This window comes from Cornus florida, unplaced genomic scaffold, assembly GCF_030987335.1.
Source record: "Cornus florida cultivar Cherokee Brave unplaced genomic scaffold, ASM3098733v1 CherokeeBrave_3.0.0_Hap2_Chr04, whole genome shotgun sequence".
In the NCBI taxonomy this organism is placed as follows: Eukaryota; Viridiplantae; Streptophyta; class Magnoliopsida; order Cornales; family Cornaceae; genus Cornus; species Cornus florida.
The window spans coordinates 7,043,227-7,066,344 of NW_026775574.1; the positions used below are offsets into that span (position 1 = coordinate 7,043,227).

Sequence of the window (23,118 nt, forward strand, 5' to 3'; positions counted from 1 at the left end):
TACAAGGGTTATTTAATAAATTTAAAGTATATTCCGTGTGGGGGTGAGACAACCCTTCTCCGAAATCGCCTCAAAAACTCACCAAATTTATCAAAACAGCCCACATTCTGCCCCCATTTATATAATTGGTTTCCTGAAATCTCTCCCAAAGCTAGTAAGGTCTTCTTGTGCTTTAGCGCGTCTTTTACACCTCCATATTAGCGCGTGGATATTATAGTTTCCTTTGGGGTATACTGCAAGAGCGGTGAGGTATAAACTTCGTGATCTCTTGCTTGTGCCATCGGGTTTTCTCTCTATTCTTCTCCTCCTGCTTTCTCTCTACTTTCTCTCTCTAGGTATTGGCGGTTGAATCGAGAGGCATCGCCGGAGAAATCGAGATCGTACTGGTGGCCTTCGAATACACTATACCTAACAATGAAGATTTTCGTAAAGACTCTAAAGGGAACTAACTTCGAAATCGAAGTGAAACCTGAAGACACGGTTCGTCTTTTTTGTTGCTTAATTATATAATTATTTTACATATATTATCTTATATATCTATTCTTTATTTTACTCTCAAATTGATCAAGAATCAAGTTTTTCTAGGTGTCTTATGAATTAGAATAAAGATTATGAGCGGATGCTTAATTCTATTTTTGTGCATCTGTATGTGTGTCTGTGTGTGTGAATTTAGGTTTTGTCTATGATCGATATAGTTACTCCAATTGCTTTGCTATGTAGTTAAGGGGAGTTTGGATGTGAAATTGAGGTTGGGAAGCTGTTACTGAAGTGATTATTTATACCAAGCCTCCCCTCAAAGAAGATAAAAAAAAAAAAAAAAATTATTTGGGATAATTGAATCCGAAATTCATGCATTGACTTCCCATTAGTGACAAAGTCTTCATTTTTTTATATGTTTGTTTCATATGATAGTTTCATTGAGGGCGTAGTTGCTTATATGACCTAAAATTTCCCTCTTTGTCTGGACCCAAGACATTCTAACATCTGTCATTTGTAATGCCATTATGCCACACAGCCAGCTACTTGTATTTCTGAATTATGTCCGTCTTTGTTGCTAATTCCATCAAATTCCACGTATAGATCATAATATATTAATTTTTATGGACTCCAATTCGGATGTAGAAAATTGGTTATGGTGTTTTGGGAGTTTTTCAGGACTATGCATTATGAGTTGCTAGTGAATGGTGTAGAAAACAATTAAAGAACACTACTATGTCAAGAGATGTCAATTGTATTTCAAGGGCGCTGATGCCAACAAGTATATTCAATTCTAAATAACTTGAGGCATCTACACCACAGGTGGTTATTGAAAGAGTTTTTTTTTTTTTTTTTTTTAAATGTTAATCAATAAAAAGTTATTAGAATAACAAATAGATTAGCATGAACTTAGTTCGGAATTATATTACACCTAGAAATCATACACACACAGATGATGTGTATAAAAATAAAATCCATCCACATAGAGGGCACATGCATAGTATGTGCAGCCACATTTTAGAGGATGTGAGACAGGGAGCTCCTTCAATTTTGGTAGTGACTAGGAACCTAGGTTTTGCGTATGCTTTCATCTTCATTTGGAAAATGTATAGAGTTTAATCAGGTTTTATGTTGTTTTATGTTATCATGTGGATACAAGCCCTTGAATTGTTTGTTATGTTTCAAATCATTTTTCTTTTTTTTTTTGTTTACAATTGTTCTTGCTTCTATTTTTTATCCACATTATTTTCGTGGGCACCTCTTTTTCTACACATGTTTTGTGAATATTAACTGACTATGTCAGTTGAAACTAATGACCGTATACACCAGGTTGCTGATGTGAAGAAAAATATAGAAACCGTTCAAGGACAAGATGTGTACCCTGTTGCACAACAGATGCTTATTCATCAGGGAAAGGTTCTTAAAGACGGCACAACACTAGAAGAAAATCAGGTTGCTGAAAACAGTTTTGTTGTCATCATGTTATCAAAGGTAGAAATTTTACTTATCAAAATAAATAAAAAATGTTATCAAAGGTAGAAATTGTTTTTATGGTTTGAATATTAGTGGAGTATTTCCATTATATTTCTTCAGGGAATTGACTTAAGCTGGAGTTGATTTTATATGCTTTTTCAAGTTTTCCTGTCTCAACATATTATTTTCCAATTGTTCTTGATGGCCATTGTTTACAGGGCCTTGTTCAGCTTGATGATTGATAATTATAATTATAGATTTCCTTCAGATTCTTTGTGTATGCAAAAGAGTCCCTTTATTGTTTTAGCTTAATTCAAGGTGTAAAATGACCAATAATCTGGTGATATTTCATAAATTTATTAGACATGTAATGTCTGCCTAAAATTTCCAGCTTGTTACTATTTTCAGTGTTGGCACATAACTTCGCAATCAGAAGTGTTGATTGTTCATATGGCTTAGTTTTTCATTCATGTTAATGGTGCCTATGGACGGAATGAGACAAGGACGAGTAACCACAGATAATTACTGGTTCAAGAGGAAGGCCAATAGCTAAAACTGAAAAGGGTTTTGCCCACTTGAATTGTCAGTTGGGCCCAATCTAAACATGTTTGCTTGAATATTAGAAAGGAAAATAGCTTCTTTATGGAAGTGGAGTAATAGGGGAGGCTACAACATTCTCATTTTGTGCACAAATACTGATAATTGATAATTGTGGTGAAACAGAAATTAATAAATATTAGACATTTAGGCTTAATGTGTATTACCCTGGACGGAGCCAATGGGCCTCCCGGGGGGGGGGGGGGGGGGGGGGGGGGGGGGTTGGTGCATGTTTCCCCCTCCCTCAACTTTAAAAAAATTCCATTTTTGTATGTATAATTCTTTAAAATTGCTCCCCCTCATTTTTTTATTTATTACATTGTGCCCTCCTGAACATAATTCCTAGGTTCATCCTTGGGTATTACATTTTTTCCTTGGATTTCATTAACCAAATGACTTCCTCTTGTGCAAGAGAATTTTTTTGTGTACATCTGTCTTACTTTTCAACATATTATAATGATTACTTGGACATTAAATTTTTTTTAAATACACACCCCCCCCCCCCCCCCCCCCCCCCCCCCCCCCCCCCCCCCGGCGCCCCTTCTTCTTATTTTATTTTAAGGGTGTGTGTATGTTTCCATGCATGATGTTCACATTTTTTTGTCTGGTACTGAATTTATTCTTTTCCCCAAAAATGCTAGAATAAGAGTTCACCAAGTGAAGGTTCAACCACATCAACTGCACTTACGACTAAGGTAAGACAGCTTTTTTTGCATGATCTGAACTCAACAAAGTTTTTGTCCGGTACTGAATTGTATGCTCCTCCTTGTCAAGTAATATTGTGGTTTTCTTTTAAAGAGTCATCCTTATAATTCAGCATTATCTGAATCCAATAGCAGGATTAGTATATTAAACCAGTGGCTTTTATTGCATCTAGAGATGTCCTATTCTATTCGGGCCTTGTATCTACACATCCAAATGTGGCCTTAAAGATCTGCCTTTATTAAGCCCTGAGTCTGAGAATAAGGGATTTTGACTCCTGGCAAATTTTGTGCTTTTTTTTACAGTATTAAGTTTAAATCCATTTACCATGCAACTACAAACTTTGACATGTGCAACCATAAATTTTGACACATGGGTGTAAGCATGGTAGTTGAAAAGCATGAGGAGTTCTAATTCTTGCTTTGCTCAAAATAAGTGGGCCTGTGGTGATAATAAGTTCATACTAAATTGTATTGAAACATTCACGTTAGTTCTGTTCTATATAGTGAATTAGAGTGGTTTTTATTGTTTCGGTAGTGTACAGAATGCTGATACTGATTCAAAGGAATAAATGATGGTGATCTATGAAATATAGGCACTTGGTCAATTGGTGAAATCAAATTGTTCAATAGTGGATCTCTTATTGTCAGTGAGATGGGGTGGTCTAACATTTGTGGTCTAGGTCAGTTGTGGCTTCAATTTTATTTGCACTGTGAACTGGACTGGGGTTTCAGGGTCAAAAAGAAGGTATCTTTCAAATTACTATTAAGATCGGTCTAATTACATTACTAGTTTTGTGAATTTTGTCCATCAACATACCAAATTTGTTCTACAGAGCTTAGTGCATGGAATGTACATGTGCTTATGATTAATCAAGTTGTTGTATCTAAGATTGATTCATAGGGTGATGTCTTTTCAGCTCTTCTGTTTGATTTCCTCCATAGTTTTGTCTCTCTCTCTCTCCCCCCTCCCTCTCTGAGTGATATTTTTTTTTTTGGGAGATTGTCAAGTAAGAATGGGTCTAACAGTTCTCTCCGCCGTTTAGGCACCACAGACAAGTTCCTCACCTCCTAGTTCAGCACCAGCTCCAGCTCCAGCTCCAGCACCAGCACCAGCACCAGCACCAGCAGCCTCTCAACCTTCTGTAACGACGACACTGTAAGCTTAAATTTTCCATGAAATCAAAGATGCGTATATATTTTTCTTGTGCATGTTGTTTTCCCTTCTTTTGTTGTCTTTTCTGTCTTTTTATTAGGTCATGATTTTATCTGTACTTTACAGACCATCTGGTGTTCCGGGACCTGCACCTGCAACAGCTCCAGCATCCGCAACAGCTCCTGCATCTTCAGTTAGTGCTGCGTGAGTATTTTCTTTTTCTTTAACTTGTAAAGAGCACGAATTTTGGTCCCATATTTTCTATTGTTATCAGTTTATACAGTAGAGAATTTCTGCTTTGGTTCCTTTTTCAATATCCAATAATGCTTGTTCAACCAGGCCACAAGCTGTTGTCTATGACCAAGCAGCATCAAATCTGGTTGCTGGAAACAATCTTGAAGGTGCGATTCAGCAAATTCTCGATATGGGTGGAGGGACTTGGGACAGGGATACTGTTGTGCGTGCACTCCGCGCTGCTTACAACAACCCAGAGAGAGCTGTTGAATATTTATATTCTGTAAGTGTTTTCACTTTTTGTATATGTCATACACTTGGGAAGTACAGTTTTGCCAGCCTTCAGTTGGATTAAGCATTCTGTCATTAATCTGCCACTATAATTCTTTTAGAGCTTGGTACAATTAACAGTGCAAGCTTTCTTATTCATATCTGGAAAATTATTAAGAAAAAAAAATGAAACAAGAGTTCAGTTGTTCTAAAATATATATATATATATATATATATATATATATATATATATCTAAGAGGGAGGAAGATGTGAGTCTATCATATGGTTGTGTATATTACATTAAACGTTATAGCAAATAATTGACCTTTTTTATTCTGGTGATGTTTTATCATGTTGTGTTTGTGATATATATTCATGCTTTGAGTTGTGGCTATGAATCTAAAAAATATTAATATGTAACTGTCAACATAGTCCGTAATGTATATGCCTAGAGAGCATGAAGTGTTACAAATGATATCATGAAGAAAGAGATCAGTTCTCTCTTTTTTAAGTTACATTTTCCCTTATTCGAACAAATAGAAGTGAACATAGTAACTCTTATTATCATATTTGCGAGTTTTTATCTTTCATTTACTTCATTCTCATTATCGGTGGTATGATGTCAGACTGTTGGTTGGTTAATCTGAAGATGGTAATAATGGTTTCCCTTTATTGCATGTGTATCCATTGCATGATACAAGTATTAAACAATTTTGTTTATTGGAATTCATGACCTTTAGACCAAGGGCCTTGTGGCCTAGCGGTATCTCATCTACCTTCCAAAGTGGATGGTGATGGGTTCGAGTCCCCAAAGGGGCAAAGTGGGTGTGTGAGTGGTGTGCGTGTGTTTCTTGCCGATGAAAAAAAAATATTCATGACCTTTAGTTGAAATCAGGGATTTATTATTTAGTATTAGCAGAGGAAGGTTCTTGTTGCTACACAGGTGTTTGTCTTGCCTTTAGACATTGCATTGAATTTTGCGAATGAGCATCTGGGACTAATTTTCATAAGAAGAGTAATCTATACTGAATCTGGTCATAATTTTGACAATTAAAGCAAACTCTTTGTCCCTCTAACAATCCCCTTGTGATTCCATGTCTCTCACCAAATTGGGAATCAATTCCATGCCAGCAATTTATGTGCTTTATTGTTCATGATCTTTTTCTCGTTTTGATATTTTAGTACTATCTCTTTTTGGTCAATATCTCTTCAATAGTGCCCGATGAGAGAGCAACAATAAATTCATTCTAAGCTTATTTTCTTAGAAGAGTAATTTAAATTCTCTTATTTTAATGTTTTTGTGTGTGTATGACTGTGTGTGTTAGACTAATGAGTATCTTTTATATCGTGGCTCTTCTCAACTCAACTCAACTCAACAAACCTTTTCCCAACTACTTGGGGTGAATTACATGAATCCTACATTCTGTTATAACCAAGAAAATAGTGTCAGTCAAAACACATGTTACCCTATCATTTCTTACTAACTTTATACCTAGCATTACCCTCAATGTTAGACATGTCACTATTCCTTACTGTTGCATTTAGTGGTCTTCTTGGCACTATCATCCTAATGTTTTTCTCTCATTTTATCTACAATTCTAATTCTATCAAGAACATCCATCTTTACATTTTAGCATTTGAATATTATTTAATATTTATTTCAGGGTATTCCTGAGCAAGCTGAGGTTCCGCCTGTGGCCCGAGCCCCGGCAGGTGGGGAGGCTGCAAACCCTCCAGCTCAGCCAGCACAACCAGCACATGTTCCTTCAAGTGGACCAAATGCAAATCCGTTGGATCTCTTTCCGCAGGTAGGTGTTTTATGGTCATTAATAATTATTGTTGTAAATCTTTCGGTGATGGACTTGTATTTTCTGGCAATAGGGTCTCCCCAACATGGGTTCAGATGCTGCTGCTGGTGCAGGCACCCTTGATTTTCTGCGCAACAATCAACAGGTTTGTACCTCCCTCCCTCCCTCTCTCTCTCTCTCTCTCTCTCTCTCTCTCTCTCTCTCTCTCTCTCTCTCTCTCTCTCATTATTTAACTTCTGTTTTGTTTCAGTTCCAAGCCTTAAGAGCTATGGTGCAGTCCAATCCACAAATGTTGCAGGTTCTTCACCACCACTCCCCAACACTTACAGATCTTATTTGTTAATATAACAGTTATATGTGTATATATTTATATTTTAGTTTAAGGGCCTCCGTCATTCTCTTCTTGTTTGCAGTCCATGCTTCAAGAGCTAGGGAAGCAAAATCCTCAGCTATTGAGGCTTATTCAAGAGCATCAGTCTGATTTTGTTCGTCTGATCAATGAACCTGTTGAAGGTGGAGAGGGGTATGTTCAGTTCTACACTTTCTGAACTAGTAATTCAGAATGTTCGCTATTCTAATTTACTAGCATTGTGGTATTAGGAACATACTGGAGCAGCTTTCTTCGGCAATGCCCCAGGCTATAACAGTTACACCCGAGGAGCATGAAGCCATAGAACGTGTAAGTTCTGCCCCTCCCGAGCTCTTAATTTTGTTGAGTGCATGTGATTCACATGCTTACCATCCCTGTTCTTCCTCGTAAGTAGCTAATTATCATATGGGAGGACAATAGTTATTAGTTGCTGTTCTCTGAAGAGTTTGACTCTTGGGTTAGATGTGTGAATGTCTGTGTGATCAAAACTTCAAATTTAATATAGCCCAATTGAGCAGCTCTTAGAAATGTTTTTTCCGGCAGTCTCTTACAACACATTTAAAATCCTTTTAGTCTCCAAGATGAACACAGTGCTAATCTCAATGTGAATGAAAAACAATCATGCTATGTTTGGCAGACATAGAATTGGAGCTTTGTAATTGGAGAAAAGCAACTAAGAAAATTGAACCAAAATTTTCTTCAATTCCCACCAATTTTAATTTCAAGACTCCAATTCCATGCCGCCAAACACAGCCTCAGAGATTTCCAGTACCCTTAAATGATAGATTGTGGCCTGGAATTGAAGATTGGTGATCCTTCCCTCAGCTTCAATTTTTTTTTTTTTTTTTGCTTTGATATTATTTGTTAAGGCTCAAAAAATTAGGTCATAGTTGATAGTAGTTAAATATGGCAGTATTGGTTTGGAATTGTTTCTTACATTGCTGATAATCCTTCCCTTTTTAGCTGGAAGCAATGGGGTTTGATCGAGCAATTGTATTGGAGGTGTTCTTTGCTTGCAACAAGAATGAAGAATTGGCAGCCAACTACCTTTTAGATCACATGCATGAGTTTGATGAGTGATGTGTAAAGGTGGAACAACGTTCTCTCCCTCTGTTTTTCGTTTCTCTCTCTCTCTCTCTCTCTCTCTCTCTCTCATATGGTATTTTTTATCGTCTTATTTCTCTTTTTTTCGTAGTGCATATACTCGGACCCAACTCATGGTTTGGGGTTTTTATGACATTGAGTGCTGGAGAGGAGATAAAATGTGAGGGTGTAACTTTCTCATGCTTCTACCCTTGTTTTCTTCCACCGCCTTTGTTAGGAACATATAATGGTATCTATATACACAATACTCGTGGCAGTTCATTAAATTTTGTTTTACCAATGCTTGGAACTTTTTGGTTATGATTTACGCCACACCTATTGGAGATTCCGGATTTCCGGTTTATACAAGGTTGTTGAAATGGTTAGAATTTGGAACTCTTAGGTTCTATATGATCTTGTTAGGAAATGATTTCAAAGCCGAGTTGTTTGGTAGAATTTCTTGACCTACTACTTTTAATTAGTTAATGCATGCCAAATATAAGAAAGTGGGACCCTCCACTTCCTTATCTGTTGCATTAATGTCCAATCATTTGTATTCGGTCCAAGTATGATGCCTAATTTTTCCGCCACAATATCACTAATCATCTTGTTATGGTGGTTGAATTCTCCCCCCTCATGTTTTGAGTTGGAAGGAATATAAAGTGAGAAACTGATGAGCAACTCTTATTTGAGTTATGCACTTTGGCATGGGAATGGTGTTGGGACTCGAATTGATTTTTGTTGCTAATCAGTACAAGCGTGTGAATTTAAAATATGCTTGCTTTACTGGCTGAGCTTGTGGGGTTGAATCTGGTGTAGGTGGTGGTGGATGGTTACATATTTTACTGAAAATATGGTTAGTTTTAAAATTATGTTCCTTTATCTAAATCATTTTGCCAATTATGATACAGGCTCATCATCTTAATTGGTCCTAGCACAACAATGCTATTCAGACCTAGTAGTCTAGCTAAGAATCCTATTTGAGAGATACGACAATGCTATTCGGACCTAAGTAGTCTAGCTGAGAATCCTATTAGAGGGATTTCTATCATTCATATATTGGATAAGATTATTTGGTCTTATTTAATCCATCCAAGGGATAGAATTCCCTCGGTTAGGAATCTCAGCTAGAGTATTAGGTCAGGAATATCGGCTAAAGACTATTAGGTCAGAAATTTGTTACTACCAGTTCAAGCAAGACGAGAGAGACTTGCTCAACCTTTCTTGAATTAAAATCTTCCAGTGTCTTTTCTCATTTCCCTTTACTGCCTATTTTTGTTTCTAGTCATAAAAGCATGATTAATATGAAGAACTTACTTTTTAACAATGATTTATAGGCTAACGAATGAGCCAAAAGTAAGAAAAATAGATGAATGTATTGTTCCAAAATGTATGATTTTTCATGATATCATCCTCTGCCCCCACAAGATCTCACCTAAAAAGACTAGGTTTCTGGTTAGACCTTTGTCCGCGTTATGCTCATTAGTAACCCAATATCTCTTTTCTAAAGGTCATGAATCATGATATGTTTTGAAGTTCCGTCAACAATAAGCACAAAGTGTCACTCTAAAGAAGATTTGAATAGCCGAATAGCTCGTCACGTATATTCTCTCATCGATCTTTAAATTATTAAATGATCCTAGATCATATGGTTCAGTTTAATTAACACTCTTTAATACGAAGACCTTTAATAAATTAGCCAAAAAATATAATACGAAGACCTTTAATTTCTCCATACTTCGTCCCCAGTAGTGTATATTCTCTTACCAATTTTTAAATTATTAAATGATCATAGATCATATGAACCAGTAGTGTATATTCTCTTACCAATTTTTAAATTATTAAATGATCATAGATCATATGGTTCAGTTTAGTTAACACTCTTTAAAAAATAAATAAATAAATAAACTGTCAAAGAAAAATAAATAAAAGAAATTAGCCAAAAAATATAATATGAAGACCTTTAATTTCTCCATACTTCGTCCCCAGTAGTGAATTACTATTAGAATTTCAAAATTTTAGGTCAAAATGGTAATCAAGATTAGGATATTGTCATTTGGTAAGTCAGGGTTGGTCCCCAATGAGTCGAGAGAGAAAGAAGTGTGAAATGTCAAGAAGTCCCAATCAGTGACCAGATTCAAATCTAGATGGGCACCGAATAAAGTTGGACACGTGTCACGGTGATCTATGGTTAAATGTCATTGTCGCAGAGCAGAGTTGGACCCACTTTTGTGTCACCTCTCACGTCATTTCCAACCAGGTTCATATAATCACAAATCGTATAAGTCAAGAACCAAATATTAACAGGCCACTAAAGTCCAATTACAAGATTTAGATTTTCTGGTAACACCATAATAACTCCACCGAGCTGAAAAATAAAAACTCGACAGAAAGGACAGCAACAAAGCAAAACAAAGAATAGATGCATAAAATTCATAACTTGAAAACGGAAAATTCAATCCTTGGCATTTGTTTAATCTTATGGACGGTGAGGGATAATTTTTACCAACCATGTGGGCGATCATAGCCGTCATCTGTTGTCCTATACATATGCTATTGCAGTAAAAGACTTGTGATTAAAGATATTCAATAACTTCGGAACATGATTAGTTTTTGGTTTGTTATATCACCAATTAGTTTTGAATGGGATCAACATCTTTAATTACGAGTCTTTTACTGTAATAGCATATGTGTAGGACAACATATGACGGCTATGAATACATGTTGCCATCATATGTTGAGCTCGATTAATTGAGCTCATATACATGTTGATAGTGATAGATTAAGAATTTTTTTTCAGAGATGTTGAAGAAAAAAACATATGAAGACTAATTTTTTAAAAAATAAAATAGTAAATATAAAAATTTAATGTGTATAGCTTGTCTGCGTTACCAATCCTTTTCTCATCTCACATAAGTCGGTATAAAATACAAATTCTTTGACCTCCTAGTTATGTTTGTGCTTCCTAGAATACTATGAATGCAAGAATACATTGTGAGAATATGAGTGTGTTTAAGAGAATTAGATTGTCAAGAATGTGGGGGCGGGGCGGTTGAGATGATTATCTTTTGAATTAAAAATAATAAGTGGGACAAGAATATAAAGTGGGATTTTTTTACAAATTGAGTGGGGCATTATTAAAAATATAGCAAAAAATATAGGTAGTAATATAAATATAAAAAAAAAAATTACTGGCGACGGATGCCCCACTGGTCCTATACCAGGTCTTTGCATGTTACGGAACTAAGTAGAAAAATGGATCAAATACACAAATTTTACTTAGTTCATCCAAAATTAAGATTACGTTCAAAAGTTGCAGGGATTTCACTATGATGATCAAAATAACAACGGATACAGAAAGTTCAAAATAAATAAATAACTTCGCAGAACATAACAAATACAAAAATTACCAAGATACTCTCCAATTTGCGGGCCTTAGTGTATAACCCATATATACAAACCTACGTGAAAAGGTAGAATTTCTAGTTCTAAAAACTATGAATTTAAAAAGGTCAAGTTAAAGGGAAATTGAATTGAATCTACAGATATTGTTGGTTTAAATGTCCTGTTGCAAATTGATTATTATTATTATTATTATTTTATCATGAGAGAACTAAGATAAGAAATTAGTTTTTTTATATTAACACGTCAGTGGCTTAGCGATACCAAACTCCTACTTTTTAAAATAAATTTAAGGGTTCAAATTTCGGTAGAGACATTTATTTGAGTACCAACTAAAAAAAAATTTGACTTTTTTAATCAATTATGCCAACCATTTTATAAAGTCTTTTGCATGTTGGATTATGCTAAATAAGGGTGTAACTTCATATGAGAGTAGGCAGATCAACTTTACCCTCTTTTATTAAAAATGTCATTGATAACTATTCATGCCTTTGTAAAATCATTGAATGTAAAATGATTCCAGCCATGAGCCAGCAATTAAACACATATTTTCAAGTGCCAATCATTTTTATGCCATTAATAGTCCAAAGAACTTTAACATACTTGATTTAAATATTTAGTTTTAAATATAAAATATACATATGATAGATGTTACATATATTTTACTTGTGAATTCTGACAAGCTAACTAACTTTATAGGCAACAAAATTGACTCATCTTAACTAATATCAAAATTGAAACTTGATTATTACTTAATTTGCTGGCTTTTGGTTCCACGGTAGTATATAGGTAAGGTATTACCTTCTGCTAGGTGAAATTTAAAGGATTTTTATTTTATTTTTTTATTATTATTTTTTTTCACAAAGCAAATCATAGAATTATCTTGAAGTACTACTTTCGATTCTTCTTTTAATTTGAACCATGGGGTTTTTAGCTCAGTTATATAACCTCCCGATCATTAAAGAGGAGAGGAAGTGTTTGAATTAGGGTATGAGCAAAAGAATCCATTCCAAAAAAGAAAGATATTATTGTTTCCGGTGTAATTTTGGACAACGACAGATTAGAACCTTGGTTCGCCATAACAACCGATTTCTTACCGATTAGAACCTTGGTTCGCCATAACAACCGATTCGTAACATTTTTTTAAGGGTTTGATATCGTTACACACTTCTATGAACCGATTCCTTCAGCTTATTTATATTAATATTCACCCGAATTCGTTACATCACGATCCTACTTAAAAGTAAATTATTGGAACACACACATTGAGAAACCCCAAACAAATTGAACAACACTTTTATGGTATATGAACATTATCAACAAAAAGAAGAATTTGTGGCTAGCAAGTTGCCCAAACAACTGTGCATATCATCTCCTTTTTGTTAACTATTTTCCCACATTTCATATATATATATCATGGTTACAATATTTATTTCTCTTGTATGGTTGCAAAGCAAGTGGCAATAATAGAAAGAAAAAAAAATGAATTCCAAAAAGTGCTCCTGTCAAGACTCTGTTTGTCACATTGAATTTGCCTAAGATTCACCTCCTTAGAATGGACCCCTTGGCTGTCTTTCAGATCACATGTCACACAACACAAGAATACAACCCAAAAAAATAGTGAAAATAACATTATTTGTCTCTCCTCCTAACCTCTGATCTGATACAATACTACTATACAACCACCACTTTTTTAACATAGTTTCACTCTCTCTTATCCAAATCATGTAATTCTTCTTATTTGTCGCCATAAATTAATCACTCAAATGTTAGTCACATATTTACAAATTACAGACATTAGTTAGTGTGTTAAAACCTCCATGCAGCTTATAAATAATGGGGTTTTGGGGGCCATTTAAAGCACATCAGCCACACCGTTTCAAGAAGATGGCAATGGTGGAGAAGAAAGGCAGCCCTGTGGGAAGAACAAAGGGCGGATTGATCACCATGCCCTTCATCTTCGGTAAGCTTTAATTTTGTGCTCGAACTACGAGATTTTCAAAACAATACATTCACACACATATTTTGCCAACATATATTTATTGTACAGTACTGATAGTGTTTTGGATCTATGGAGCTTTTGTTTTGGTTGTGATGGTCTTTTACTGTGTGTTTGTGTTTGTATGCAGCAAATGAGGGTTGTGAGAAGTTGGCAGTGGTAGGTTTTAGCACTAATATGATCAGCTACTTGACAGAGCAGCTTCATATGCCATTAACCAAAGCAGCCAACACACTCACCAACTTTGGTGGGACTGCAAGCTTGACACCCTTGATCGGTGCCTTCATCGCCGATGCATATGCTGGCCGGTTCTGGACCATAACAGTTGCTTCCATGATATACCAAATAGTTGAGACTCTCTCTCTCCCTGTGGATACATTTTTATTTTTTTTTAGGGAAAAAAAAACAAAACAAAACAAAAACAGAGAACAGCTTAGCTCTTTTATTCCTGCTCTTCTTCTTCTTTATTCATTTAATTATTTTGGGTAGGTTTAGAATTGCTTACCTCATAGAAGAACATCATGATTATATATTAGTTCCATTATATGTCAAACAGTTGGTGACTCTCTTTCTCTCTTTGCTCAAGTAAAGAAACAGACATAGACAGCTTACCCCTTTCTTATTTTTATTCCTCTTTTTCTTTATTTATTTATTTGGTAGGTTTTCAATTGCTTTCCTCATGGAAGAACATCAAGATTAAACAAAACAACGTTAATTTTTTTTCAATAATTAACTTCCTAGTACTAGGAGTAGAAGACTAGTATATATTTGAATATTTGTTTCACTGTCAGTTCTGTGGAGACCGGTTTGACATACTGTAACATAGATTTTATTATTAGATCCAAATTTAATTAAACTCTTAAAACAATTAGAAAATATTTGACAATACACATGAATTAATATTCTTACTAATTTATTTTTCTTGTAATTAGGGGATGATTTGCTTAATCATATCTGCAGTGCTACCAAAGTTGAGGCCACCGCCATGTAAAGGCCAGCAGCAAGTGTGCCAAGAGGCCAGTTCCGGTCAACTGGCTATCCTCTACATATCGCTGCTGCTGACGGCGTTGGGGTCCGGCGGAATCCGGCCGTGTGTGGTGGCATTTGGGGCAGACCAGTTCGACGAGACAGATTCAAAGCAAAAGACTAAGACGTGGAAGTTCTTCAACTGGTACTACTTCTGCATGGGAGCATCCATACTCGTGGCGGTGACCGTGATCGTCTACATTCAGGACAACATTGGATGGGGATGGGGACTCGGAGTTCCAGCCATAGCAATGGCTCTGTCGGTGATAGCATTCATAATTGGATACCCTTTGTATCGAAATCTAGACCCTGCAGGGAGCCCATTTACGCGATTGGTGCAAGTGTGTGTGGCCGCGTTCAAGAAGAGAAATCTCCAGATGGTTTCTGATCAGAAATTGCTCTACGAGAATGAGGAGCTTGATGCATCCATTTCTGTTGCAGGGAAGCTTCTTCACACTAAGCATATGAAGTAAGTCTCTCTCATGTCGGTGGGAGCTTAGCAATCATTTGACAGTAAATGGGAGAAGAGTGAAAACATAAACTTAGGATAAACTTAGGATATGGATAATTAATATTGGTTCTCTTTATGCTTTGTTGGTAGGAAATAAAAAAACTAGAAGGGAGAGAAGAAGGGATAGATGAGACATTCTTAGAAAAGAAGAAAATAAATTCATAATTTGTTATGTTAGTTTTGGGAGAAGAAAATAAAAAGTTTTAATTTTTTTACTATTATATCTAATCATATTTATAATATTATAATTTATAGAGGATAGTACTGTAATTTAAAATTTCTATAATTTAAGATAGTATTTAATTTAAAATTTCTATAATAACTCATTTGTTTTTCCTCTGTTCTTCTATTTATTTTTGGACGGATGAAAATTTGTAAAAGATAAAGGATGGATCGTCCTTCCTATTTTTTCTTCCTTCTTTTTATCATCTCTACCAAAATTCATTCATTTCTTTCATTTTTACTTCATCTCTCTTCCTTCCTTATTACCAAACACAGCATTAAGGAATTTGGAAAGCAACATGACTGTTTTTTATAACCAACAAAATATATATCTAAAACTAAATAAAAGAATCTAGGGAATCATAGAAAAAAAATATGTATAGCATAGTTTGTATTTAATATGTATTTTTTTTTTTTTTATAACTTAATCAAATGAAATTTCTTGAATCTTTAGAAAATCTGTAAGCTTATCTGGATTTGTCCTTATCCATATTTTGAGAGCATGGTAGAGTGATGGAGACCATACAATGGTGGGCACTACCTCTATGAGGCCCGATCATCAAGTATGGAGTCCTCGTGAATCAATCACTTGTGTTGGAATAGGTAGATGGACCTGGTCAACAGTGACATATAATATAAGTCTGTTTTTTGTATTTTTTATTTTTAATGATTCCTCTCTCTCAATAATTATCATATTTTTGCAATTCTAAATGGATACCAATAAATGATTGTTTTGTCTTTTAGGCCTTCATTAGATCACCCCACCCTACCGCCAACAACAGAAACAACTCATTTGACGTCAATTATTTTTGTCATATACATTGCACTAGTCTAAGTCTAACAAGGAATGGTCGGCTAAAAATTCAAATCACAAATTCAGTTCCAGAATAATTTTTTTTGTTTGTATTTACTATTGAGACCCTATGATGTATAGTTTAAAATAAAATAATTAATTCAAGTTGGAGACTTCCATCAATGCAGAATTTTATATGTACACTATCTTTTTTTTTAAATGTAATGACTGTTTTCTTATTTCTAATTCATGACGTTGAAATATTTGTTGTCTTAATTTTGCTCGGAAATGCGTACACTAGCTTTTCCTAATCTATGGTGGCAAACAGATTCCTTGACAAGGCAGCCATAGTGACTGAAGAAGACAATATCACATCATCTTCATCCCCCAATCTATGGAGGCTGAACACTGTTCATCGTGTGGAAGAATTAAAATCTGTGATACGAATGGGGCCGATATGGGCAGCCGGAATCCTCCTCATCACAGCCTACGCCCAGCAGAACACTTTCTCTCTCCAACAAGCTAAAACCATGGACAGGCATCTCGCAAACTCCTTCCAGATTCCTGCTGGCTCCATGACTGTGTTCACCATGACATTCATGCTCAGCACCATCGTTTTCTACGATCGTGTCTTCGTTCCCATCGCTCGTAGGTTCACCGGCCTTGACCGAGGCATTACCTTCCTCCAACGGATGGGCATTGGATTTGTCATTTCGGTACTAGCCACTCTAGTAGCCGGCTTTGTTGAAGTGAAGAGAAAGCGTGTTGCTTCAACCTATGGCCTCACCAACAGGCCTCATGCCATTATCCCTATATCGGTCTTTTGGCTGGTGCCACAGTACGCCCTCCACGGCATGGCTGAAGCCTTCATGTCCATCGGACATCTGGAGTTTTTCTATGATCAGGCACCCGAGAGCATGAAGAGTACCGCGTCTGCATTATTCTGGATGGCCATTGCAGCTGGAAGTTATTTAAGCACCTTTCTGGTTACAGCGGTGCACAAGTACAGTGCAGGACCTGGTGGCTCGAATTGGCTTCCGGATACTAATCTGAATGAGGGAAAGTTGGAGTACTTCTACTGGTTGATCACAGCATTGCAAGTCATCAATCTTTTTTACTACCTGTGTTGTGCAAAGTTTTACACTTTCAAGCCCGTCCAGATCCATAATAGAGAAGATGGCAAATCCAAAGGAGGGGAAATCGAGCTTGGAGACCATGTTTAGTTGAACCCTCATGGCAAACTAGTTAGTCCTTTTTTTTTCTGTAGTCAAATTTGTAGAGATCAATCAGGAGACTGTGTATTCTAGTTTTTATGTACAATAATGATAGAATGGAGTGACCTCCCTGGTGCTACATAACATTTTCATTTACCGGCATTTCTATATTATCGAATGTGAAAATTTTTTTGTTGACGTAATAATCAGTTCGTAACCCTTTTTTAAGGATCCTATACCATTACACACCTTCATGAACCATCCTCTTCGGCCGATTTACATCGATATTTGTCTGAATTCGTTACACCGCGAATGCAAACCATGACGAGAACAATCCATAAGTGAATTGTTGGAACACACACATTGAGACCCCACAAACAATTGGAACTACACATTTATGGTATATGAACATTATCAAGAAAAACAAAGAATTTGTGGCTAGCAAGTTGCCCAAACAACTCTGCATATCATCTCCTTTTTGTTAACTATTTTCCCACGTTTCTTATATATATATATATATATATATCATGGTCACAATATTTATTTCTCTTGTATGGTTGCAAAGCAAGTGGCAATAATAGCAAGGAGAAAAAATGAATTCCAAATTGTGTTCGTGTCAAGACTCTGTTTGGTCACACTGAATTTTCCTAAGATTCACCTCCTTAGAATGCATATCATAGTAATTGCTTTTGTTTTTTGTGTTTTTTTCAAAAAAATATCCCCATATTTATGAAGAAAAGTCCAGCCAATGGACCCCTTGGCTGTCTCTCAGATCACATCTCACAAAACGCAAGCATACAACCTAAAAAAATAGTGAAATAACATTATTTGTCTCTCCTCCAAACCTCTCATATGATACAACACTACTACTTTTTAACAGAGTTTCACTCTCACTTATCCAAATCATGTAATTCTTCTTATTTGTGGCTATAAATTAATCACTCAATATATTTACAAATTACAGACATTAGTTAGTGTGTTAAAACCTCCATGCAGCTTATAAATAATGGGGTTTTGGGGGCCATTTAAAGCACATAAGCCAGACTGTTTCAAGAAGATGGCAATGATGGAGAAGAAAGGCGGCCATGTGGGAAAAATAAAGGGTGGATTGATCACCATGCCCTTCATCTTTGGTAAGCTTTAATTTTGTGCTCGAACTATGAGATTTTCAAAACAATACATTCACACATATTTTGCCAAGATATATTTAGTGTTTTGGATCTTTGGAGCTTTTTGTTTTGGTTGTGATGGTCTTTTACTGTGTGTTTGTGCAGCAAATGAGGTTTGTGAGAAGTTGGCTGTGGTAGGTTTTTCCACTAATATGATCAGCTACTTGACACAGCAGCTTCATATGCCAATAACCAAAGCAGCCAACACACTAACCAACTTTGGGGGGACTGCAAGCTTGACACCCTTGCTCGGCGCCTTCATCGCCGATGCATATGCTGGCCGGTTCTGGACCATAACAATTGCTTCCATGATATACCAAATAGTTGAGACTCTCTTTCTCTCTTTGCTCAAGTAACTCAATATACTTTTTTTTTCCTGCTCAATATACGGTGTTTTTTTTTTTTTTTTTTTTTTCCGAATTAAAAAAAAAAAAAAAAAAAAAACAGAGTACAGATTACCTCTTTTCTTCCTGCTCTTCTTCTTCTTTATTTATTCATTCATTTAATTATTTTGGGTAGGTTTAGAATTGCTTACCTCATGGAAGAACATCATGAATATATTTTAATTCCATCATATATCAAATAGTTGGTGACTCTCTCTCTCTCTTTGCTCAAGTAAAGAAACAGAGACTTTCTTATACTTATTCCTCTTCTTCTTTATTTATTTATTATTTTTTTTGGTAGGTTTTCAATTGCTTTCCTCATGGAAGAACATCAAGATTAAACAAAACAACATTAGAATTTTTTAATAATTAACTTCCTAGTAGGAGGAGTAGAAGACTTGTATTTGAATATTTGTTTCACTGCAGTCAATTCTATGCTTGTGGAGACCGGTTTGACATACTGTAACATAGTTTTTATTATTAGATCCAAATTTAATTAAACTCTTAAAGCAATTAGAAAATCTTTGGACAATATTACCCATTGAATTAATATTCAAAGACCCTTCATTTTTACTAATTTATTTTTCTTGTAATTAGGGGATGATTTGCTTAATCATATCTGCAGTACTACCAAAGTTGAGGCCACCGCCATGTAAAGGTGAGCAGCAGCAAGTGTGCCAAGAGGCCAGTTCCGGTCAACTGGCCATCCTCTACATATCGCTGCTGCTGACGGCGTTGGGGTCGGGTGGAATCCGGCCGTGTGTGGTGGCATTTGGGGCAGACCAGTTCGACGAAACAGATCCAAAGCAAAAGACTAGGACGTGGAAGTTCTTCAACTGGTACTACTTCTGCATGGGGGCATCCATGCTCGTGGCTGTGACAGTGATCGTTTACATTCAGGACACCATCGGATGGGGATGGGGACTCGGAGTTCCAGCTATAGCAATGGCTCTGTCGGTGATAGCATTCATAATTGGATACCCTTTGTATCGAAATCTAAACCCTGCAGGGAGCCCATTTACGCGATTGGTGCAAGTGTGTGTGGCCGCGTTCAAGAAGAGAAATCTCCGTATGGTTTCTGATCCGAAATCGCTCTACGAGAATGAGGAGCTTGATGCACCCATTTCTGTTGCAGGGAAGCTTCTTCACACTAAGCATATGAAGTAAGTCCCTCTCATGTCTCTGTCTAATTTCCAGATTTTGTGTTTGTGTGAGCTTAGCAATCATTTGACAGTAAATGGGAGAAGAGTGAAGACACAAACTTAGGATATGGATAATATTTATAGAAAATATTATGCATTTTCTTCTTTTTGTTCTGTTAGATAAAATAAAAGAGAATAACCTCATAATTTACTATATTTGTTTTGAGAGAAAGAAATAAAAAGTTTTAATTATTTTTATCATTATATCTACTATTATTTATGATTAAATTTGTATAATTTAAAATAATATTTAATTTAAAATTTTTATAATAGTTCATTTGTTTTCCCTCCTTTCTTTCGTCTATTTTTGGTTCAATAAAAATTAGAACGAAAGATGAATCATAGTTCTTATTTTCCTTTCCTTCCTTGTATCATCTCTGTCTCCTTTGTATTTATTTCCTCTTCAACCCTTTTCCTAGTATTAAAGAATTTGGAGATATATATCCAAAACTAAATAAAAGAATCCGGGAATCATAGAACCAAAAGAATAAAAAATAAAAATAAAAATAAAAAAATAGATATTTAAACATAGTTTGTATTTAATATGTATTATTTTTAATAACTTAATCAAATGAAATTTCTTGAAGCACATGGATGTGTCCTTATTGTGTCCTTATCCATACTCTCTCTCTCTCTCTCTCTCTCTCTCTCTCTCTCTATATATATATATATATATAAATATGTTAGAGTGATGGAGACCATACAATGGTGGGCGAACGGCTCAAGTCTTAGGTGACTTCGGCAGTGCTTAAGGTCAGCTAATAGGAAGGTTTTAAAATTTTAAAATTTTCTTATATTAAGTTATATTATAATTATTTTTTAATATTGTTAAACTCTAATAAATATAAAAATTTATATTAGGTCTTAAAGATTTATATATCCCACTCGTTTCGATTTTTATATTAGGACTCAAATATTTATATTATAAAATAACTTCTTCTTCTTTTTTTCTTTTTTTCTCTTTTCTCTCTCCTTATTCGTTCCGTTAAATTCTAATTGATACATAAATTTAATATTGGACCCCAAAGGTTTATATTTTTTTCCTCCCTTTTTATATTCTTATTCACGTTTTATAATAAATTCTAATTAATATAGAAATTTAATATTGGACCCAAAAAATTGTATGATTAAATTTTTTTTTTTTTCTCTTTCTTTCTCTCTCATTCACGTTTTTTATACCAATACCAAAAACATTTTTGGATAATTTACACCAACGCTAAAATATTAAATATCTATTTAACATTATTGTTTGAAAAAATGACAAAAATTTTCTATATTCTTTATAAAGGCATTTTAAATCATAACAGAGTCTAAATAATATTTTTATATACTTTTATAATTAATTTAATAAAATTAACTGTCAAATCTAATAGTTAGAAAAAGTTTGCGCTACATCTACGAGGACCATCAGGTAAGGAGTCCGCATGAATCAGTCATTTGTGTTGGAATAGATGGATGGACCTAGTCAACAATGGCATATAAGTCTGTTTTTTCTATTTTTTATTTTTAATGATTCCTCTCTCAATAATTATCATATTTTTGCGATTATAAATGGATACCAATGAATGCTTGTTTGTCTTTTAGGCCTTCATTAGGTCTCCCCACCCTACCCGTAACAACAGAAACAACTCATTTGACGTCAATTATTTCTGTAATGTTCCATTGCACTAGTCTAACAAAGGGATGGTGGGCTAAAAATTCAAATCACAAATTCGGTTAGAGAATCATTTTATATTTTTTTTGTTTGTATTATGATGTATAGTTTAAAATAAAATAAAATATTCGGAATTAGACCTTCAATCGAAAAGAGGCTAGACGTACACTATCTTACCTTTACATGCAGAGACTATTTTTTTTTGGTTTCGAATCATGTTCAAAGATTTATTGTCTTCATTTTGTTTGGAGATGTGTAAACTAGCTTTTCCTAATCTATGGTGGCAAACAGATTCCTTGACAAGGCAGCCATAGTGACTGAAGAAGACAATATCACATCTTCAACCAAACCCAATCTATGGAGGCTGAACACTGTTCATCGTGTGGAAGAATTAAAATCTCTAATACGAATGGGGCCGATATGGGCAGCCGGAATCCTCCTCATCACAGCCTACGCCCAGCAGAACACTTTCTCTCTCCAACAAGCTAAAACCATGGACAGGCATCTCGCAAACTCCTTCCAGATTCCTGCTGGCTCCATGACTGTGTTCACCATGACATTCATGCTTAGCACGATCGTTTTTTACGATCGTGTCTTCGTTCCCATCGCTCGTAGGTTCACCGGCCTTGACCGAGGCATTTCCTTCCTCCAACGGATGGGCATTGGATTTGTCATTTCGGTACTAGCCACTCTAGTAGCCGGCTTTGTTGAAGTGAAGAGAAAGCGTGTTGCTTCAGCCCATGGCCTCACCCACAGGCCTCATGCCATTATCCCTATATCGGTCTTTTGGCTGGTGCCACAGTACGCCCTCCACGGCATGGCTGAAGCCTTCATGTCCATTGGACATCTGGAGTTTTTCTATGATCAGGCACCCGAGAGCATGAAGAGTACCGCATCTGCATTATTCTGGATGGCCATTGCAGCTGGAAGTTATATAAGTACCTTTCTAGTTACAGTGGTGCACAAGTACAGTGCAGGACCTGGTGGCTCGAATTGGCTTCCGGATACTAATCTGAATGAGGGAAAGTTGGAGTATTTCTACTGGTTGATCACAGCGTTGCAAGTCGTGAATCTTTTTTACTTCCTGTGTTGTGCAAAGTTTTACACTTTCAAGCCCATCCAGATCCGTAACAGAGAAGATGGCAAATCCAAAGGAGGGGAAATGGAGCTTGGAGACCATGCTTAGTTGAACCCTCATGGCATTGTTAGGTCCAAACTAGTTAGTCCTTTTTCTGTAGTCCCAATTCTATCTTCTAGTAGTAAATTTGTAGAGATCAATCACGAGACTCTGTATTCTAGTTTTTATGTACAATAATGATAGAATGGAGTGACCTCCTTGGTGCACTATATAACATTTTCATTTTCTGGCAGTT

The 23,118-nt window shown here is 35.6% G+C and overlaps 3 protein-coding genes across 4 annotated transcripts; all 3 read left to right on the top strand.

Annotated features, from left to right (window-relative positions):
- Positions 1-269: 269 nt before the first annotated feature.
- On the top strand, positions 270-8,457 carry LOC132302632 (ubiquitin receptor RAD23d-like). 2 transcript variants are annotated; one of them, XM_059799543.1, is made up of 13 exons: positions 270-480; positions 1,807-1,968; positions 3,189-3,242; positions 4,295-4,407; positions 4,531-4,608; positions 4,744-4,921; positions 6,574-6,717; positions 6,791-6,862; positions 6,968-7,015; positions 7,131-7,240; positions 7,318-7,396; positions 8,051-8,176; positions 8,283-8,457. In XM_059799543.1, exons 1-12 carry the CDS (start codon positions 415-417, stop codon positions 8,165-8,167), a joined length of 1,221 nt encoding a protein of 406 aa, XP_059655526.1. In that variant the 5' UTR covers positions 270-414; the 3' UTR covers positions 8,168-8,176; positions 8,283-8,457. The 2 variants fall into 2 exon arrangements, with proteins under 2 accessions (XP_059655526.1, XP_059655525.1); XM_059799542.1 differs by having other exon boundaries at positions 271-480; positions 8,051-8,457.
- Positions 8,458-13,223: 4,766 nt separating this feature from the next.
- LOC132302634 (protein NRT1/ PTR FAMILY 3.1-like) lies at positions 13,224-17,543 on the top strand. Its single transcript, XM_059799545.1, has 4 exons — positions 13,224-13,535; positions 13,702-13,919; positions 14,504-15,066; positions 16,452-17,543. The coding sequence occupies exons 1-4, from the start codon at positions 13,409-13,411 to the stop codon at positions 17,344-17,346; spliced, it is 1,803 nt and encodes a 600-aa protein (XP_059655528.1). The 5' UTR covers positions 13,224-13,408; the 3' UTR covers positions 17,347-17,543.
- Positions 17,544-18,225: 682 nt separating this feature from the next.
- On the top strand, positions 18,226-23,115 carry LOC132302633 (protein NRT1/ PTR FAMILY 3.1-like). Its single transcript, XM_059799544.1, has 4 exons — positions 18,226-18,470; positions 18,612-18,829; positions 19,487-20,052; positions 22,037-23,115. Exons 1-4 carry the CDS (start codon positions 18,344-18,346, stop codon positions 22,929-22,931), a joined length of 1,806 nt encoding a protein of 601 aa, XP_059655527.1. The 5' UTR covers positions 18,226-18,343; the 3' UTR covers positions 22,932-23,115.
- The last annotated feature ends 3 nt before the right edge of the window (positions 23,116-23,118 follow it).

Coding starts and splice junctions, on each gene's coding strand:
- LOC132302633 (XM_059799544.1), top strand. CDS start 18,344: ATGGGGTTTTGGGGGCCATTTAAAGCACATAAGCCAGACTGTTTCAAG. Junction 18,471..18,611: donor CACCATGCCCTTCATCTTTG/GTAAGCTTTAAT, acceptor GTGTTTGTGCAG/CAAATGAGGTTTGTGAGAAG. Junction 20,053..22,036: donor CTTCACACTAAGCATATGAA/GTAAGTCCCTCT, acceptor GGTGGCAAACAG/ATTCCTTGACAAGGCAGCCA.
- LOC132302634 (XM_059799545.1), top strand. CDS start 13,409: ATGGGGTTTTGGGGGCCATTTAAAGCACATCAGCCACACCGTTTCAAG. Junction 13,536..13,701: donor CACCATGCCCTTCATCTTCG/GTAAGCTTTAAT, acceptor GTTTGTATGCAG/CAAATGAGGGTTGTGAGAAG. Junction 13,920..14,503: donor CTTCCATGATATACCAAATA/GTTGAGACTCTC, acceptor TCTTGTAATTAG/GGGATGATTTGCTTAATCAT.
- LOC132302632 (XM_059799543.1), top strand. CDS start 415: ATGAAGATTTTCGTAAAGACTCTAAAGGGAACTAACTTCGAAATCGAA. Junction 7,241..7,317: donor CCTGTTGAAGGTGGAGAGGG/GTATGTTCAGTT, acceptor TTGTGGTATTAG/GAACATACTGGAGCAGCTTT. Junction 7,397..8,050: donor AGCATGAAGCCATAGAACGT/GTAAGTTCTGCC, acceptor TTCCCTTTTTAG/CTGGAAGCAATGGGGTTTGA.